This window comes from Lutra lutra, chromosome 4 (genome assembly GCF_902655055.1).
Source record: "Lutra lutra chromosome 4, mLutLut1.2, whole genome shotgun sequence".
NCBI classification, from domain to species: Eukaryota; Metazoa; Chordata; class Mammalia; order Carnivora; family Mustelidae; genus Lutra; species Lutra lutra.
In genome coordinates this window covers 96,356,472-96,376,840 of record NC_062281.1, presented here as the reverse complement: position 1 = coordinate 96,376,840, position 20,369 = coordinate 96,356,472, and the positions used below count along the sequence as shown (strand labels likewise).

General features: G+C 35.3%; 1 protein-coding gene across 1 annotated transcript in view; it reads left to right on the top strand.

Annotated features, from left to right (window-relative positions):
* Positions 1–20,369, top strand: part of MAN1A2 (mannosidase alpha class 1A member 2) — a 204,382-nt gene that overhangs the window by 129,213 nt on the left and 54,800 nt on the right. Inside the window, 2 exon segments of the mRNA XM_047724606.1 lie at positions 2,930–3,053; positions 7,588–7,681. Of these exon segments, the coding sequence (XP_047580562.1) occupies positions 2,930–3,053; positions 7,588–7,681 (218 nt within the window).

Sequence of the window (20,369 nt, the reverse complement as noted above, 5' to 3'; positions counted from 1 at the left end):
CTTCTTAGGGATTTTTTTAATTTTTCCGAGTTGTTGAAATGTAGACAGGTATCAAATTTAACATTTTAAATTGTTTCTGTGAGTTGTGTCTGAAGTACATGAAAAATCTTGTTTAGCATTTAGTGTTTTGAAAACTGTTTAAAGGTACTTTGAATGAAACTTTCCTTTGGGACCTTTGGACAGGAAGTTTTTATAGGGAAGGGTAAGCTGTTGGACTTCCTAGGGACTTCGTGTTTATACTTGACCACACTGTAATCCATTCATCATGCCGATGCCTTTGTAATCTTTCTAAATAGTATGCTTTCTTCCTTAAATACGATGTTACGTTTCTTAAAATCCCCCGTGACTTTCCATCACACTTAGAATAAAAATGGTTTAAATTTAGCATGGCCTTACAGAATTCTTGTGTAGTTTAAATTATGCCTACCCCTCTAACCTCATCCTCTATCATTCACTTCCCCTTCCTGCTCTGTAGCCACATCAGCCACCTTCCTTTTCCTCAGGGTCATTGCATTTGTTGTTTCCTCTACTGGAAATGCTCTTCTTCCAGAGCTATTCATCACTGGCTCCTTTTCTTAATGTAGATTTCAGCGCAAATTGTGTCATTTCAGAAACAATTTCTCCGTTATACATAAAGAGCCTTTCTTTTAACTTCTGTCACAAGTGCTTAATGTTCTATTTCTCTAGTAAATTTTCTTCATAACAATTATCACTATTTCAAATGGTTTTATTTAGTTTAGGAGTAGGAATGTTCTAGGTCAGGTTCACTACTGTTATCTCCCAGAGCATGATAGGCTCTTGATTTTTCATTTTATTATTTATTTATTTATTTGACAGAGAGAGAGAGAGAGAGAGAGAGAGAGAGAGATGACAAGTAGGCAGAGAGGCAGGCAGAGGGAGAGAGGGGGAAGCAGGCTCCCTGCTGAGCAGAGAGCCCGATGTGGGCCTCCATCCCAGGACCCCGAGACCATGACCCGAGCTGAAGGCAGAGGCTTAACCCACTGAGCCACCCAGGTGCCCCTAGGCTCTTAATATTTGGAAATGAATGACTGTATAGTTACTGTATCCATATTTCTTCCTTGATTCTGACTTCTAGTTACAAAAGAATCTGTGTGTGGTATTTGCCTTCCTATCATATTTTCAAAGACAGTGTAAAATTAGCACCAACCAATTAAAGAACTTTAAGCAAGGTAGTAGTGTCTTAATATCTATTTTAATGTTTTCTCAAGACAGATAAATAATAAAGGTGTATTGAATTGGCAGTACACAAGTGGATATAAAATAAGAGACTTATATTTTTACTTCCTCCTAAAAGTAGAAAAGACCCTGAAGAATGGTTTAGAGCTCTCATAGGAATAACCCATGAACTATGCTACTTGAAAAATTAATCTAGACTTCCAGTTCCAACCATGGAATACCTTGTATCAGACCAATCTTCCTACCAAAACCAATCATAGAAGCTAGATAAAATGGTTCAGTGGTCTTAGAGAGCAACTAACTCAGAACTTCCTAGGAGAGCATTGTCTCCATATAAACATTGGCCTTTTCCCTGAGAGCATGTTCCAAATCATGATGCAGGCATAAAGGCCAAGCCTGAAGTGGTGGTTATTTGGGTCAGAGGGCACTATGGTCAGGTCTTAGAGTTGTCAGAGTGGCTGAGGCATGAGGGACAAAAATCTCAAGGCAGGAGGAAATTGCAGAGGAGAAAAGCCCAGTGGTTTATGTACAAATTTCCCTCAAGTTGTTGACTGTTTCTACAGTTTTACATGCATAGGGCAAGAGTCAAGGAAAAAAAAATTAACAGCCACATGGTACGGGGAAGGCAAAAGTTAGTGTTTAAGGCTGCAAAGGTGAAGGGCCCTTGGGAACACCTCAGGCTTCCAATGAGATCCCAGAGGGAACTCCCTAGAAGTAGCAGGTAAAATGGAAGTAGACTACGCTTAGCAAAGCCTGACACCTGAGTAGTCTGCCTGTACTCACCCTGTGTACTCGCCCTGTGTTTCAGAAGAAACTTAACCTTTAGAAAGGGTGTAATGCTCAAAGGGTCTATGCTTTTTCACTTATATTGTATAGCTTCCAATAAATTATGAGGCAGGCTGAAAAAGGCAGGAAAATACCCTAGAGATATATCTACACAAAAGAAATGTACATAAAATTATTCACTGTGGAAGTTGTTATTAATAGCAGAATATTAGAAAAATGCGAAAGGACCACCAGCAGATGATTGATAATGATGTTGGTTCATAATTTACTTAATTTTTTACACAGGTCCTATCAGCATGTGGGGCAGGACAGTTCTTTATTGTGTGACACTGTGCTGACCATTGTTGGACATGTTACATCTTTGGCCCTAGCACAATAAATACTAATTGCACCTTCAAGGTTTGATACAACTTGCAATGCTCTCACACACACACTTTCATATACCCCTGGGGTGTGGCATTCCAGTTGAAAATCATTAATATCATGGAATTCTGTGCAGCTGTAAAAAAGAAAATCATTTATGAACTGATCTGGAAAGTCCACTGCAGTGCATCTTAAGAGTAAAAGGCAGGATAACGAGCTGTATGTGTACTTTGCTGTATTCTGTTTAATAAAGGAAAAAAATATTATTTGGGTTGCTTATGTGTGCATAAAATTTCTGTAGTAATACATAAGAAACTAATGAAAGTGATTATCTGTGGGGCCTGGTGGGATGAGGAGAGATGCGATTTCTGGGGTAAAATTTATTTACTGTATGTACTTTTCTATATTGTTTTGATATTTAAAACATTACCTATTCAAAAAGTTTTAAGTAATAAAATAAGCCATTAGCTACAAATAAGCTGTTGTGTTAAGTCTAATTAAGAGAATGAAAGTTTATGTATTCATTAAAAAAATGTTTGGTCTTTTTCCTATTCTGTCTCCTTTTACCTTTGCTTTCATTCAGTGGAGTAGGGCGAAACTGGGGCTGGGCATCTGCGGGTAGCAGCATTCTTGCTGAATTTGGTACACTGCACATGGAGTTTGTCCACCTCAGCTACTTGACAGGGGACCCAGTTTACTACAAAAAGGTTGGTCTTCTTGCCTTCTTTTCTGTGTTTGTTATAAAAGAGTTCTTTAAGATTTGCCAAGAGACTTGATTAATGCTCAGAAAATTTTACCTTTCTAGAAATGTCTTTATCAGGACTTTGGCTTCCCGTTTTTTTCTTTTTAAATTATCTAAAGAAATGTCCTTTCTGTTTAAAATATTTACTTTTGTCTGAGAAGTTGTAATCATTAGTGGGTTTTCAAAAATTCCATTCTGTTCAGCATTGTGCTGCAGTGTTCCTAGCCTGCATGGTAAGACAAGAAAAACAAAATGAGCAAGAAGTTAAAGAATTGAATTGGATTGAAAAGGAAGAAAGGAAAGAGTAATTATGCATAGATTACATGATTATTTATCTAAAATATTAAGATAATCTGTATTTAAATTATTAGAAATAAGAACATATATGTAGTTCTGAATAAAAGACCAATGTAGATACGAAACATCAACAGCATTTTTCTGCACCAGCTACAACCAGCAAGAAAGTATCACTTTACAAAAACATGTGGTTGAAACAGGAGTTTATGTTTCCTACAAATAAACTTAACAAAAGATGAATGAAGTTCAAAACAATTAAATGACACTGAAGAGGACCTAAGTAAGCAGAGAGGTATGTTATGTTCACGTAGAGCTAAGGAATATCATAAAAATTTTAGTTTTATCCAGATAGATCTATGGCATCAATTCAATGGCAGTCAAAACCCAGTGGCTTCTTTTACAAAAATGAAACTTGACAAGACTGTTGTAGAATTTATATAGAAGAGAAAAATTTCAAGGCACTCCTGAAGAAAAACATGTGGAGTGGGTTTGTATTACCCAGTTTCCAACACTCACAGTGAATTATTGATGCATAAGACAGGGAATTATTGATGCATAAGACAGGCAGACTGATGAACGGAATAGACATTCCGTAAGTAGATCTTACGTGCAACCATTATGACAAGGGTAGCATTGTGGATTCTAACAATTCTAAGAGCATTAAAGGCCTATATTTAAAAGACAAATGTAGTACAGTTTAAAATACATATACCCTATGGCCCAGCAGTTCTACTCTTTGATGTGTGCATTTATATTATATACATAGAAGCATTGTTTGTATTAGCATTTTATATAATAAAATTCAATACAACAGTTAAATGAAGGAATTGTAGTTACATTTATCAGTTAAAATAATATACTGGGTGCCTGGGTGACTCAGTCAGTTGAGCGTCCGACTCTTGATTTCAGCCCACATCATGATCTCAGGGTTAGGAGATTGAGCCCTGAATTGGGCTCTGCACTGGACATAGGAGTCTGCTTAAGGTTCTCTCTCTGTCTCTCTCTAGCCCTCCCCTGCACATCTCTCTCTCTCCTTCTTAAAAAAAGAAAAAAAAATAGTATACAACTTTAAAAAAATTTCAACACAAGCAGAACTGAATAATATACTTGGTTTAGGGATTCAGAAGTGACTTCAGTAGAGTTAAGACAATGGTGGACATAAAATTGAGGACTATGAATATAGCCAAGACAAAGACAGTGATGTGTGAATGTATAAGCAGAGCAGCAAAGGTATTTGTAGTGTTGTATTTCTTAAAGTGGGATGTGAGTAGAATCTATATATAGTCCTTTCTATGTATGAACTATTTCTTCTGTTGAGAATAATTTTCAGGTAAAGACAGCAGTGGAGCCTGACCACAGAGTTTTTCCTTCCCTGATGAGATGAACAGTAACAACAAAAACAGTAAATAAAAACCAGCAAAAATTTATCAACAGCAATGAAAGGAGGAAAGGCTGCAGTCTCATGTCACTAGTATGTGACAGCCTCCCCCCCAAAAAAAAGAAAGTAAAAGATTTCTGGTATGGTACTTAAGTCTGTTTCTCACCGAATCGTTACTGGGCCAAGAAAGCAAGTCAACAAATTCTTGGTACTCCCCATTAATCTCACAGAGGAGATCAGTGCTGGGGTTTGTTGAGTACATGACTGTCCACAGCTCAGGTGGGGTGGAGGGGGGCGCTTCTCACCTCTATCCTTCTTGAACACTAGTACTCCAGATCTCAAATTGTGTCCAGCGGGGGGAGGAATGCCTCTCTCTCCCCAGACAAACAGTAGGAAGGAATTCAGGGACAGTTAAGTACAGCTGTGCCATATCAAATCAAAGTCTAGGTCAGAACCGACCCTGTTCATTGTGAGCAGGATGAAAAGGGAAAACATGGGAAGTACGCAAACAGTACTGCAACTTGGATGTAACAAAAGCATGGTGGTAAATAGCATGTAAAAGAATCCCATTTCAAATTGTATAAAGTCACCATGAGTAATTTATACAATAATAGCAATTGAACTCAGTAAAATTAGAACTCAAAACAAATCATAAAATGATACAAATATATTGTGGAACTGAAGAAAGAAATTGAGACCTTAGACATTGTGTTTTTATAATGAATACATAAATGGAAAACAGCAAAAGTGACTATACGTGATTGAAAACCAATTTACTGACATGGAATAAAAGCAAGAGACAATCATGGTGGAAACAAAGAAGAGCATAAAGAGTTTGAAAGGGTGATACATTTGCAAAGTGAAGATGATCTAGCGCAGTATTTCTGAAGTGGAGGACCTGACACATAGGAATCCCCTGAAAGTGACAGGAAGGAGAAACAGAACTGCAAACTCTATTTTTAACAAAATTAAGGGATACTTGGTCTATCACATCACAAAATAGCAAGAAGGATTGGCACAAGCCAGCAAGCCATCAATGGCATAACCCATCAATAGCGAGGTTTGGGAAATAAGAGAGGTTATTTGTGGCCATAGATTTCAAAAATAAAAAGAGAGTACAGTTCTCTGAAATCAGTGATATGTCTTGAGGTACAAAATCATAGTCCTCATGAGCAACACTGCGAGTAGGGTCGTGGGCTGATGATGGTGCTTTTTTGGACCTCACTAAACATGCGGTATGTTGAGAAGCTGGGATAAAAGAATTGTGAGGAAATTTTGGTGAGGGAAGAGAATGAGTGACAGATTTTCTTTTATGAGCAGTGCTGCATGGCTAGTGTCAGTTATCTGGGGAGAAGCAAGGCATCTTGACTCTCCTTGGGCTTTTATGTCAAAACTCTTGTGTGACTAGCTGGTTCAGGAAAAATAGTAGTGAGTAATTCATCAAAAAAGAACCAAGTGTACAATTTATACAAAGATATTATCAGAAAAAAAGAGGGAAGGAACATGATATGTAAGTAATAACAAAAAAATACCTCTCAGAAAATTGCAGTTAAATCCTGACCAAACATCACCATGAGGGGTAAGATAATAGAGCCCTCCTCTCTGTAAATCAAGTATATGAGCAGAAATACAAGTGCTCAGATACAGTAAGATGTGCTATCAGTAACAAATTACAAGAAAAAGTTATCACCAAAAATGAAGGCCAAATTGGAAGCAATACAAAGGAGGTGTTGAAAATACAGTGATGGACTTAGAAGACCAAATCAAGACAAGCTAGTAGAGATACAGACATTAGAAAAGAGATGGATAGAAAGATTCTGAGAAGAAATGTTAGATGTGGAAGAGGTACAGAGGATTCAATGTGTGGATAACTTTTAGAAGACAAAAGAGTGCAATTTTTCATTTTTCTAAGCAGCATCAGTTCAAACTGATGAACCTTGGTTCATGGAATTACTCAGATTGAGACTGTTGTACATAGAGCTGGTCTCAGCCTTGAAAGAACAGGGGGGTCACAGCATCCCTGAGCCCGTTCCTAAAACCACCTCAATTCAAAGTCCAGCCAAAGGAGAGATGACTGTGACATTGTCGTCAAAGGATGTGTGCTGTGTTCCAGCCCCCAAAATAGTGAAGTAGATTATTTCCCCAAGACATGGATACCAAGCAGGTTATCTTTCAGATGTAAAGAGAACATTCTCAAATAAGAATACCAGGAATAGAATACATTTGTGCCTTTTTTGGTAAGCACTGACAAAATCCATCCAATCTATAGATGAATGCAGATAAAGTCCTTGGAAAAGTTTCCAGCTTTTTAGTATATTTTATGATTTTTTTTTCCTTTTTTAGTATTAGGGAGATCTTTTAGGGATCAGAAATTTTGGGATTTTAGGAATTCAGGGATAGCTTTTGTGGAATCAATATTTAGAGTTCAGCAATTTAGTTTACTATGTCATTTTATGTTTCCATTTCTATGAAATTATCTGTTCTTATATTTAGATGTGTATATAGTGAATATGTCTGGAATGATGTTTATCACTGATGTTTCTGATGGCTATTTCTGGATGGTAAAATGTTGGCATTTAAATTGGTTTTTCCTATGCTCTTTTCTGCATGTTTTTAATTGTTGCTTGATCTTTAATTAATGGTCATATATAATCTTGTAAAAATAATGAATCAGTTATAAACTAGAAGCCTTTCCTGACCACACACAGAAAAAAGCAGGGGGGAGATGGTGTAGCTTCTGAGTGAGGAAAACCCACAAAGCTTAGGTTAATATAAAGCCTTGATGACATTTATTTTATTAATTGCATTCTTTATTTGTGTTAAGGTAATGCACATTCGGAAACTACTTCAGAAGATGGATCGTCCAAATGGTCTTTATCCAAATTATTTGAACCCAAGAACAGGTCGCTGGGGTCAATGTAAGTATTTCTTATACAGCTGATGCTATGTTAAAAGATTATTCATCTGAAAACTTTCTTGATGTGGTGAAAAGTACACTACACGAAGGGCTAGAATTCCTCAGCATCAAACTCTGTGGTCTGCTAGAGCTGTTACCTTTGACAAATTTCTCATCTTTCTGTAGCTTCAGTTTTCTACCTGTAAATGCAAACAGGAATAACCTGTGTCACAAGTGGTATTTTATTTCATGCATGTATAAGTACTTTGTTAAAATATAGTGCAGTCTTTGTAGAGGGTTGCCCCTATTTATAAAGCATATCTTCATGTAAATAAGAGCGTGCTTGGGATAGGTATTTATTAAAGGAATCTGAAGAACAAATGATTAAAAGGGAAGGCAGTTGCTCTTGGGCAAGCTTTGTTCCGTCATTTTCACAGAGGATACCAGGTTTTATTTATCAGGCTCCGTGCTAAGTTTTTGGATGAAAGTGGAGTTCGGGAAAGATCATATAGAACTTGGTGGGATTTCAGGGAGCTCACAGGCTAGAAGGGTAAGCAGACACAGTTAAATGTAGTTGGAATAAGATGTGGTAAATGTTATGGTAGAGGCATGCGCCAGTTGTGATGTGAGACTGACAGAAGCGACTTTCCTCTGTGAGGAGAAAGTGTTTTGTTTGGGGAGAGGGTGATCTTCTTACTAGAGCTTTCGAATTGATCTTTAAAGGAATAGATTTTTTAAAAATAACATATTTATTAAGAAATATGGAATGTAAAGAATTGAAATAAAATAGGGGTTTATGAATAGTATTCTCTCTTAAAAGGTAGAACTGGAAGAAAAACTAGAAGGTGTAACATGTTTTAGTTATTTTTGAGACTAATAAAAACATAATGAACTAGTAAAAAAGCGGTAAAAATAACAGTCAGTTAATCTGTCCATGAGAAATTATGCTGATGTTGCTACTAAGAGGAGGAAAACATTTGTCATGGAATTAGGGGCTCCTCTCAAGGAAGTTGTCCTTTATTTTGTGAAAGGAAAGCAGTTTGGTCAATACAGTTATGTCTTTCATGGACCTGGGAATAGATCTCAATCTTTGGCTCCTCTTATATACTTTTTTGAAATTCTTTACATACAGCTTATTTTTCTCTTTATTTTGAGGAAAATATAAGAGCTGTGCCTAGACTGGGTGAAAATGATACTTGGAAAAAAACCAAAGCCCAAGGGCAGCATTTCTAAAATATAAAAATATAATTTTCTTATTCTAGATAAGGGTGTTTGCTTAGTAATTTGGGTGAATTTTATTGTATACTTCACCCCCTAAAGTTTTATTAAGATTTGGGAATATTCTAACAGGAAAAAATTATCTTTGGTCTTTATGTCATATGCCAGTGTATATTCTATGAGGTAAAACTTAAGTTTAACTGTAAAAAAAGGTATGAAAATACTTAAAAAGTGTTTTTTTTTTAATAATCAGGAAAGCCCTCTCAATAAAGAAAAAGATTATCAGTTTTTACTATATGTAAACGTTTACCTCTTAAATTTCATAACAAAGGCAAATAACTAGCTAAAGAAATACATTTGAATGTATTTGGAAAACAGAGTTTTCATATCTTCTCTCAAGAACTCTTATAAGATCATAAAAAAGATTATCATCTCAGTAGAGCAATACACTGAGAAAAGTTGGTTCATGGAAAAAAACAGACATAAATGGAAAAAAGCATATGTTCATTTTTAACCCTGAAAGTGGTATTACTGAAGATAAACAGTACATGGAGGCAGTGTAATGTGGCACCACCCACTTTCTGTACAAACCGGTGCTATGCCACTGTAGTAGCATGTGCAAACACTGCCATCTTTGGTATCCTTTTGGTAGCGTCTCCATAGACTGGTCACTGGAGATCTTTGTCCCTCTCTTGTTCCACTTCACCACCACCCTGACCAAATCAGTGCAGCTTTTATTTGATTTATTTTATAGAGGTGTAGTTGACATACAGCACGACAGTATAATACAGTTGACCTTTGAACAATGTGGGGGGGTTGGGGCACTGACCACCTGCACAGTAGAAAATCTGCATATAACTTGACTCCCCATCCAAAAACTTAACTACAAAGAGCCTACTGTTGACTGAAAACCTTATTCATAACATAAGCAGTTGATTAACACATATTTTGTGTTATTCTTATACAAAAAAAGTAACTAGACAATATGTTAAGAAAATCATGAGGTGGGGCGCCTGGGTGGCTCAGTGGGTTAAGCCTCTGCCTTCGGCTCAGGTCATGATCTCAGGGTCCTGGGATCGAGTCCCGCATCGGGCTCTCTGCTCAGCAGGGAGCCTTCTTCCTCCTCTCTCTCTGCCTGCCTCTCTGCCTACTTGTGATCTCTGTCTGTCAAATAAATAAATAAAAATCTTAAAAAAAAATGAGGAATAGAAAATACATTTATAGTATTAGACCTTGTTGAAAAAATCTGTGTGTAAGGGGACGATGCAGTTCAAACCCATGTTGTTCAAGGATCAACTATTAGTTTCAGGTTTACAACATAATGATTCTCAATGCAGCTTTTAAACAGAAGACACTACTCTTTATCTATTAAATTAGTAAGGGATTGGACACATCCTTGTATCCGGAGCTTCAAAGGGGGTGAAAATTTGTATGCCATTTGAACCCGTGACTCATTTCTAGGTATTTACTCCAAAGGAATTTGCACAGCTGTATGTATAAAAAGTTTATGTACTGTACCTTTGAACTTTTTTATAACAGGAATACTTTGGAAACATTCTAAAGCAGTCTTGTCCGATAGAACTTTCTGTGATGAGGAGAATCTTCTGTATCTGTGCTGTCGGTACAAGCATCACTAACCACATATGGTGTTGAGCATTGGAAATGTTGGTGCAGTTGTAGAACTCCATGTTAAATTTTATTTACTTTTAATTAATAACTGCTTGTGTCTAGTGCCTACTGCCTGGACACTGTACCTATGAAAGAGATTTGGTTAAATAAATTATTGCACCTTCAGTGGCAATATACTATGCAGCCATTAAAAATTATGTTACAGGGGCACCTGGGTGGCTCAGTGTCTTAAGCCTCTCTGCCTTTGGCTCAGGTCATGATCTCAGGGTCCTGGGATCGAGTCCTGCATCGGGCTCTCTGCTCAGCAGGGAGCCTGCTTCCTCCTCTCTCTCTGCCTGCCTCTCTACCTACTTGTGATCTCTCTCTCTGTCAAATAAATAAAATCTTTAAAAAAAAATGATGTTACAGAATACTTGACATAAATATATGTTGTGTTTTTTCCTTAATGTTTGTTTTTATTTTCTCCTATTTGTTTTCCTTTATTAATCTAAATTTGATAATGAACATCTATCCACTTTTGAAGTAAGAATAAAAACATTCTTTTAAAGCAGTTTTATTGAGATATAACCCCTATACCATATATTTGACCCAGAGTATGCAATTGAATGGTTTTTAGTCTATCCACAGTGTTTTGTAACAATCACCAACATCAATTTTAGAAGATTTTCATTTAACCCCCCCCCAAAGAAATACTGTGCCGTTTAGCTATCACCTACCTATTTGCTGGTTCTCCTACCCCTTGCAGCCTTAAACAACCACTAATCTATACTGCATCTCTATAGATTTGCTTGTTCTGAACTTTTCATAAAAATCACATATTACGTGGTCTTTGTGATTGGCTTCTTTCGTTTAGCAAAATGTTTTAAAGCTTCTTCCATATTATAGAATGTATCAGTATTTGGATATATTTTATGCCTGAATAATACTCCATTTTTTGAATCTACCACTGTTGTTTATCCATTCATCAGTTGATGACTTTGGGGTTGTTTCTGCGGGTTTTGTTTTTTTCACTATTACTCCTTTTTAAAAAATTGACTCGTAGTTGACATTCAATATTATATTAGCTTCAGGTATATAACATAGTGATTCTTTCTATATTTTATATCACCTTGGTAGGTCTGGTTACCATCTGTCACTATACAAAGTTACTACAATATTATTGACTGTATTCCCTTGCTGTGCATCACATCCCCATGACTTGTTTGTTATATAATGGGCTGTTTGTACCGCTTAATCCCCTTCACCAATTTCTCCCATTCACCCAACTCCCTCTCTTCTGGCAACCACTAATTTGTTCTCTGTATCTATGAGTCACTTTTTATTTGTTTAGTTTGTTTTGATATTTAGATTCCACATATGAGTGGAATTATATAGCATTTGTCTTTCTCTGACTTACTTCACTTAGCGTAGTATCCTCCGGGTCCACCTTTGTTGTCACAAATGGCAAAATTTTATTTTTTTTATTTATTTTTTTTTAAATTTTTTTTAAAGATTTTTTTTAATTTATTTGACAGACAGAGATCACAAGTAGGCAGAGAGGCAGGCAGAGAGAGAGGAAGGGAAGCAGGCTCCCCGCAGAGCAGAGAGCCCGACGCGGGACTCGATCCCAGGACCCTGAGACCATGACCTGAGCCGAAGGCAGCGGCTCAACCCACTGAGCCACCCAGGCGCCCAAAATTTTATTTTTTATGGCCGAGTAATAGTCCATTGTTTATATGTGCACCACATCTTCTTTATTCATCTGTCGATAGACACTTAGGTTGCTTCCATATCTTGGTGATTGTAAATAATGCTGCAGTGAACATAGGGGCACATACATTTTTTTGAATTAGTGTTTTTGTTTTCTTTGGATAGGATTGCATTTTTTGAGAAATCTCCATACTGTTTTCTATAGTGTACCAATTTACATTCCCACCAGTAATGCACAATGGCTCTGTTTTCTCATATCCTTGCCCACACTTGTTATTTCTTATCTTTTTGAGACTAGTCATTCTGACAGGTGTAAGGTTATGGTTTTGATTTTCATTAATTTTCATTATGGTTTTGATTTGTATTTCCTTGCTGATTAGTGATATTGAGCATCTTTTCATGTGTCTCTTGGCCATTTATGTTTGCTCTGGAAAAATGTCTGTACAGGTCCTTTGTATATTTTTTAATTGTGTTACTTTTTATTTTTTTTTTACTGAGTTGTATCAGTTCTTTTATGTGTTTTACATATGAAACCCTCATCAAGTATATCACTTGGAAATATTTTCTCCATTCAGTAGGTTACCTTTTCATTTTGTTGATGGTTTCATTCCCTGTGCCCAAGTGTTTTTTTTTTTAAATAAAAAGAGGATGTCATCTCCCACATCAAAATCTTAGAATACCTAAAAAAATTAGTGTTTGTGAATTGCTAGCTTTTGCAATGAACATAGAGCATTGATAGCATCTTAATTATTAACAATGTAACTTTTTCTCATTAAATAAACAGTATTATGAAAACTGGATAGCTACATGGAAAAGAATGAAATTGGTCCTTTTTATCATATATAAAGCTTAACTCAAAATGCATCAAACCCTCTAAATCTAAGAACGAAAATTAAAAAACCCTTAGGAGAAGAGAGGGAAAAATCTTCATGACCTTGTGTTTGGCAATGGTTTCTTCAGAAGCAGAGGAAACGAAAAAAAAAAATAGATGAATTGGATTTTATTAAAATGAAAAACTTGTGAGTCAGAGGGCTATCATGACATAGGAAGACAAGCCATAGAATGAGAGAAAATATTTGCAGATCACATGTCTGATAAGGGTTTAATATCTGGAATTTACAAAGAACTTCTACAACTCAACAACAAAAAGATGGTTAAAAAATGGGCAAAGAACTTGAATAGATATTTCTCCAAAGAAGATATGGAAATGGAAAATAAAACACGTGAAAAAGAAGCTCATCATCATTAGTCACAAGGGAAATCCAAGTCAAAAGCCCATTGAGATTCCATTTCACACCTACTAGGACAGCTGTAATCAAAAGACATCATTTTCTGGAACTCTTGTACATTGCTGTTGGGAATGTAAAACAGTGCACCACTATTAAAAAAACCATTTGGGGGGCGCCTGGGTGGCTCAGTGGGTTAAGCCTCTGCCTTCGGCCCAGGTCATGATCTCAGGGTCCTGGGATCGAGCCTGGCATCGGGCTCTCTGCTCTGCGGGGAGCCTGCTTCCTCCTCTCTCTCTTTCTGCGTCTCTGCCTACTTGTGATCTCTTTCTCTCTCCCCGTCAAATAAATAAATAAAATCTTTAAAAAAAAATAAAAAATAAAAAAAAATTAAAAAACCATTTGGTAGTTCCCCCAAAAAGTTAAATGTAGAATTCCATACAGTCCGGTATTTAACTCCTGAGTATGTACCCCAAAGATTTGAAAAGGCAGAGACTCAAGCAGATACTTGTATGCTAATGTTCACACAACGTTATTTGTAGTAGCCTAAAGGTAGAAACAACCAAAGTGTCCGACGGATGAATGGATGAACAAAATGTGGTCTGTCCGTACGATGGAATATTACTTAGCTGTGAAAGGAATGAAGTTTCTGACACATGCTGCAACACATATGAACCCTGAAACTATCATGATAAATGAGAAAAGCCAGTCACAAAAAAGGACAAATACTGTATGATTCCACTTTACCCAATCTGAAGTAGTCCAGACACAGAGTGGTTTAGAGGTTGAGACTTAAATGAAAGGGGAATGGAGAGTTACTACTACTCCATAGTCTAGGGATGATGAAAAAGTTTTAGAAATAGTAACAGTTGTACAACCATGTGAATGTAATTAATGCCATTGAATGGTACATTGAAAAATGATTAAAGTGGCAACTTTAATGTTACATATATTTCAGCACAATTAAGAAATTGCAAAAAACAGTACCTTCTTCCTTGTTTTTCTTCTCACAATAAATTTAAATTACTTTTTCAGAATATATTCGCTCTTAGCAGTTGTTAATTTTGAGAATGTTACAGAAAGAGATCTTCACTGGTTATCTTGGCAAGGGACTTTAAAATCCTAGGGAAGCCATCCTGATATTCTTTTAGCAGCTGTAGTCTTGACTAAATTGTCCAATTTGTTCCTTTTAATGTTTTTGTATATTTTATATCAGCTTCTGAAAAGTATATCAGATCCATTATTATCTTTGAGTGCTATACATCTGTCATATCTATAAATAGTCTGCAAAACAAACAGTGAATTGAACTGAAATCTAACAATCCAGCTTTGGCTAACTGTATTGTAATTAGAATAATGGTAATGTCTGTGACATGCACATAGCGATCACAGAGAATAATTATTGGTAATTACCTTCAGGAAAAGTACTTGGCAACAGATATAAAAGAATATAGAAAAGAACCTAGATTTAAAGGCACATTATTAATATTTTCTCTCTTTTTTTCCTTTGTTTTTTCATTAGTTTTCTAAGCACAGTGCTTAGCCTATGCTATTTAATGACTAAAGTGAAGAAAACATAGGAAATTCATCATTACTGATTCATTATGTTTTATACCACTAAATTAAAAGATTGTAGAAAAAACGAGGATGGGTATAATATTTGGAGTTAAAAGACTAACCCTGGCTTTCCTGCTTAATAATTTAACATAAAAACATAGGTGAGTTATTTAACTTCTCCGTGCCTTTGTTTCTTTATGTGTTTTAATTGACCTATTTAAGAGGATGATCATGTAGATCCTATTTATGACATGCTATATTTGAAAATGTTTCATAAACCATGACATGATACAAATAGTAGCTATTATTCTAGAATTTCCTGTAAGAATGCTTTAAGAAATAGCTTCTGTTAGAAACCAGCCATTAACTTCATAACATGCTGAGACAGATCATATGAATCATTGCTGTTTAGTAGTGCTTTATAATGTGTTATCAATTTCTGCATCTCTGAAGGACCTTGGAGTGACATGGTTCATCAGATTTGACACTGGGGCAGGCATGATTCAGTGGTTAAAGTAAGGAAGTCAGACTACTGAGTGATAAATTCCATAGTTACCATGGATCTCAGGCCTCTGCTGCTTATTTATTAAGCATATAATCTTCTACTAGAGCAATAGTCTAGAAGAGCTGGAAAGAGAACTTATTGTCCTAGTACTCAGGTAACTTATAACTAAATCTATAAACCCTGGCAATAATTCACATACTTAAACAACATTTCCCCTAAGCCATGGTGACAAAGACTTTTGCCTTTCCCTGATACTTACCCTGTTACTTCACATCTTTTAATTCTGTTATGTCTTCGTTATCTTGTTTTCATTCCTGTTCATTTGTTAATCCCTTTCTACAGGTCTGTACCATGCCCAGAAATATGTGTGAGGCCAGAGCAGAATAGAAAATAACCTATGTGTTATTTTAATGACTCTTCTATACATGTCCTATTCCAAAGTACCATTTGTATTCTTTAATCATTCCATGAAAATGCTCATGGCTCAAATCAATTTTATATATCGTTAATTCCGAGGTGTATACCCCCAGTCCCTGGATTTCCACATGTCTGATTGCCTGTTTGTCATATCCATTTAGATAACCATCTGGCACCTCTATTTCAACAGGCGCCCAATTCAGACTCCTACTTTAAACCTTCTCCAGTATTACCAGTTTCTGCAAAGAGCACCATTCATTGGTCCCCCCATTTGCCCAGCCAGAAATCTAGACGACATCTGTGATTCTTTCTTCACTTACTTCGGTACACACTTGATAGGTATCAAACTGAAAGAGTATAGTATTGTTAAGAAAGATTATTTAAGATGTTAGTTCACTCTCCTTAGCAATGTTAGCAAAAGATTCCCAACTATGAAGTCTGTTTTATCAGTCTATTCTTTTATGAATTATTCCTTCATATCATATCTAAGAAAGCTTTGCCCAAGACAGGTCACAAAGATTTCTTCCTGTTTTCTTCTAAAAGTTTTAGAGATTTGGGTGTTTTTTGTTTTGTTTTTTTAGATTTTTTATTATTTATTTGACAGAGAAAGAGAGATCACAAGTACGCAGTGAGGCAAACAGAGAGAGAAAGGGAAGCAGACTTCCTGCTGAGCAGAGAGCCTGATGTGGGGCTCGATCCCAGGACCCTGGACCTGAGCAAAGGCAGAGGCTTAACCCACTAAGCCACCCAGGCACCCAGAGATTTAGGTTTTATATTTAGGTCTGTGATCTTCTCTGAGTTGATTTTTATATAGGTATCACAATTCTTTCTTCCCTCCTTCCCTCCATCCCTCCCTCCCTCCTTCACTTCTTCCCTCCCTTCCCTCCATGGTTATCGATTATTCCAGCACCCAGAATAATTGTTGAAAAGATTGTCTTTTCTCCACTGCATTGTCTTTGCACCTTTGTCAGAAATCAGTTGTACATATAGATATAAGTTCTAGAATTCTATTCTGATCTAATGATCTATTTATCTGTTATTATGCCAGGACCATGCTGTTTTAATTATTGTAGCTTGAAACCAAGTAGTGTTAGCTCTAAATTTTTTCTCAAAACTGTCTTGGTTATCTAGGTTCTTTGCATTTCCGTATTAATTTTAGAGTCACAATGTCATTTTCTACAGAAAAGCCTGCAGGTATTTTGGTTGGGAAGTATATAGAACATTTGGGGGAATTTGACATCTTAACACTATTTGACAGTTGATATCTTCCAGTTCTTGAACAAGTTCTATTTATGTCTACATTTATTTAGGTATTATTTATAATTTCTCTCAAAAATATTTTGTAGCTTGCTGTGTACAGGTCTCACACATGTTTCATCAGATTTATCTGTAGATATTTCTTATTGTTGATGCTATTAAAAATGATTTTTTAAATTTCAATTATATTTTGTTGCTAATATATAGAAATAAAATTGATTTAGTTTATTAAGCTTGTATCTGCAACTTTCTATACTTTATAGTTCTAGTAGGTTTTTTTTTTGGTAGATTCCATTGAATTTTCTTTATAGACAATCATTATATCTAAGTAAACATAGCTTCCTTCTTTATTTCCAGCATGAATGCCATTTATTTAAATTTAATTCATTTCTTTTTTTACCTCATTGCACTTGCTAGGAACTATGGTGCAGTGTTGAAGAAAAGTGGTGAAAATGAACAGCCTTGTCTTGCTTCTGACCTTTGGGAGAAAGCATTTAGTCTTTTACTAAGCATGCTGCTAGCTGTTGATTTCCTTGCAGATGCCCTTTGTGTATTTTCCTGGTTTGCTGAGAGTTTTTATCAGGAATGGATTGTCAAATTTTTGTGTGTGTGTGTGTGTGTGTGTGTATTTCTTCTTCTTTGGTTTATTGAATATAGTGAATTACACTAGTTCGTTTAAATGTTAAACCTGCTCTGTATTTCTGGAATAAGTCATACTTATTCATGATGTGTATTAGCCTTCAGTATGTTCTATAATTGATTTGTTGAATGAGAAATACTGCTCTGTAGCTTTCTTTTTTGCCTTTTCTTGTTTTGGTATTATTATGGTGCTGGTCTCAGAATGGGTTGTGAAGTATTCCCTCCTTCTCAGTTTTTTTTTTTTTTTAAATAAAAGTTTGTGCAGAATTGATAATTGTTTCTTTCTTAAATGTGTGATGGAATTTGCCAACATAACCATCTGGGCCTGGAGTTTTCTTTTGGGAAGGTTTTTAAAGTATAATTTCAATTTCTTTGACAGAAGATTGTTCAGATTATCTGTTTCTTGAGAGAGTATTGGTAATTTCTGTCTTTCAGAGTATTTGTCCATTTCATATAGTTTTTCTAATTTGTTGGCATAAAGTTGTTCATAATATGCTCTTATTGTCCTTTCAATATCTGTAGATTTGGTTTCATTGATTTTTGCCTTAATGTTAATTATTTGCTTTCTTTTACCTAGTTTGTGTTTAATTTGCTTTCCTTTTTCTAGCTTCTAAGGTAGAAGCTGAAGTCATTGATATGAAACCTTTTTCTTTTTTCTAAAAAGGTTTCATATTATTAATTTACCCTTAAGTACTGCCTTAGGGCTATGTTTCTGGCATCTTGTGTTTTCATTTTTATGTGGGTTTATAGTTATTTATCAAATTGGGAGATTTTTTTTTAAGCCCTTATCCCTTCAAAGAATATATACACATAGATGTAGCATCAACTAATTCAGATTCTTTTGAAAATTTGACCTGAAGCCAATTAGAGTTTAATTCATATGAAAGAACAGGCCCGCTAAGAATATTTATGTTATATTCAAACATAATTGTAAGCAAATGTTTAACCTAATTAAAATAAAACTCAACTATTTTAGCTTAATATTAGTTGCAACTAGAGTGTTAATGAAAAAAATTATTTTTCATAATGGCCCTTTCCATGAAATTACTTGATTATTTATTACTTTAAATGACTGGGGTTTTTCTGTAATGGATAATCCTAGGCTTATTTTATAATAATTTAAAATTTTAATTTCCCCTGCTAGTTCAACTTAATAAAATGCAGAAAATTTGGAAATTGCATTTGCAGATTCTATTGAACAGATGATTTAGATGAGATTTTCTCCTAGAAAAAGTAATAGCCAAGTAGTCTTCTATTTTATTTTTCAAATTTCCAAGGTATAAAAGTATCTAGTATGTAAATATTTTCTTAATATTCATGGAATGAATTCCTGCAGTCATGTACAAGCTTGTAATAATTTTAAATTACAAATCCATGGATTTGATATGATTCCATCAGCATACCATATTTTGTAAGGTAAACTTCTTACTGAAATAATGAAGAGTGGAATAATGGAATAATTGAACTTGGAAATGCACCCATACAGTTACTGTAGAAGTTTTTAGCTCTGTGACTGATCAAGTGGCTTTTATCCCATAACAAATTGATAATAGAAATATTTCCTATCCCATAACATTATTATAAAATTTTTAAAATTAAGAAACCTATTGGGTACTTAGTGAAAGCAAGGAAAAAAGTGTTCTCTATCGTGCAACATACATTTGCTTATAAAACTCAAAATTAGTGTATTAATACATTATAATTAGAATATTTATATTCTATCTTATACAGCACTATAGGCAAGCTAATATTAGTGGAGAAGAATTAATAATGTATACTTCACATTAGATATATCCAGTTGAAATATTAAAACAAAAATAGTTTATATAAATCAAACTGTTGCCAAAAAAAATTAAAAAATTAAAACCCTTATCTCTTCAAATAATTTTTCAGTCATGTCTCTCCTTCAGAGATTCCAGTTATCCATGTAATAGGCCACTTAGTTCGCTGATACTTTCTTTTCTTCTTTCTGTTCCCACCCCGTTTCATCTTGAATAATTTCTGTTGCAGTGCCTTCAAAGTTACTAATCTTCTTTTATGTATGGTCCAATCTGCTGTTAATCCCTTCCACTGTATTTGTTTGTATCTAACACAGTAGTTTTCATCTTTTGAAGTTCAGTTTGGATCTCTTTATATCTTCCTTGTCTCTGCTTACCTGTTCGAACATAGGTAACACAGTTACAGTAACTTATAATATTCTTCTCCGGTGATTCTACCATTTGTGTCAATTCTGGATCAGGTTGGACTGGTTCCTTGTTTTCGTCATTGTGAGTTGTTTCTTTCCTGCCTCTTTGCATGCCTGGTAATCTTGGACTAGATGTCAGACATTGTCAGTTTTATCTTGTTTGAGTGCCAGATATTTTTGTTTTCCTAGAAATCTTGAGGTTTTTTGGGGGGATACAGTTAAGTAACTTGGAAACTCTTAGACCTTTTCCTGTCTTAATTTTATGATTTATTAGGGGCTTCTGATACATTGCTCAGTCTAAGGCTAATTATCTTCTGCATATTCTTCTCTGATTGCCCTTAAAGTATGAATTTTTCTTGTCTGGTTCATGGGAAGAGGGCATTATTAC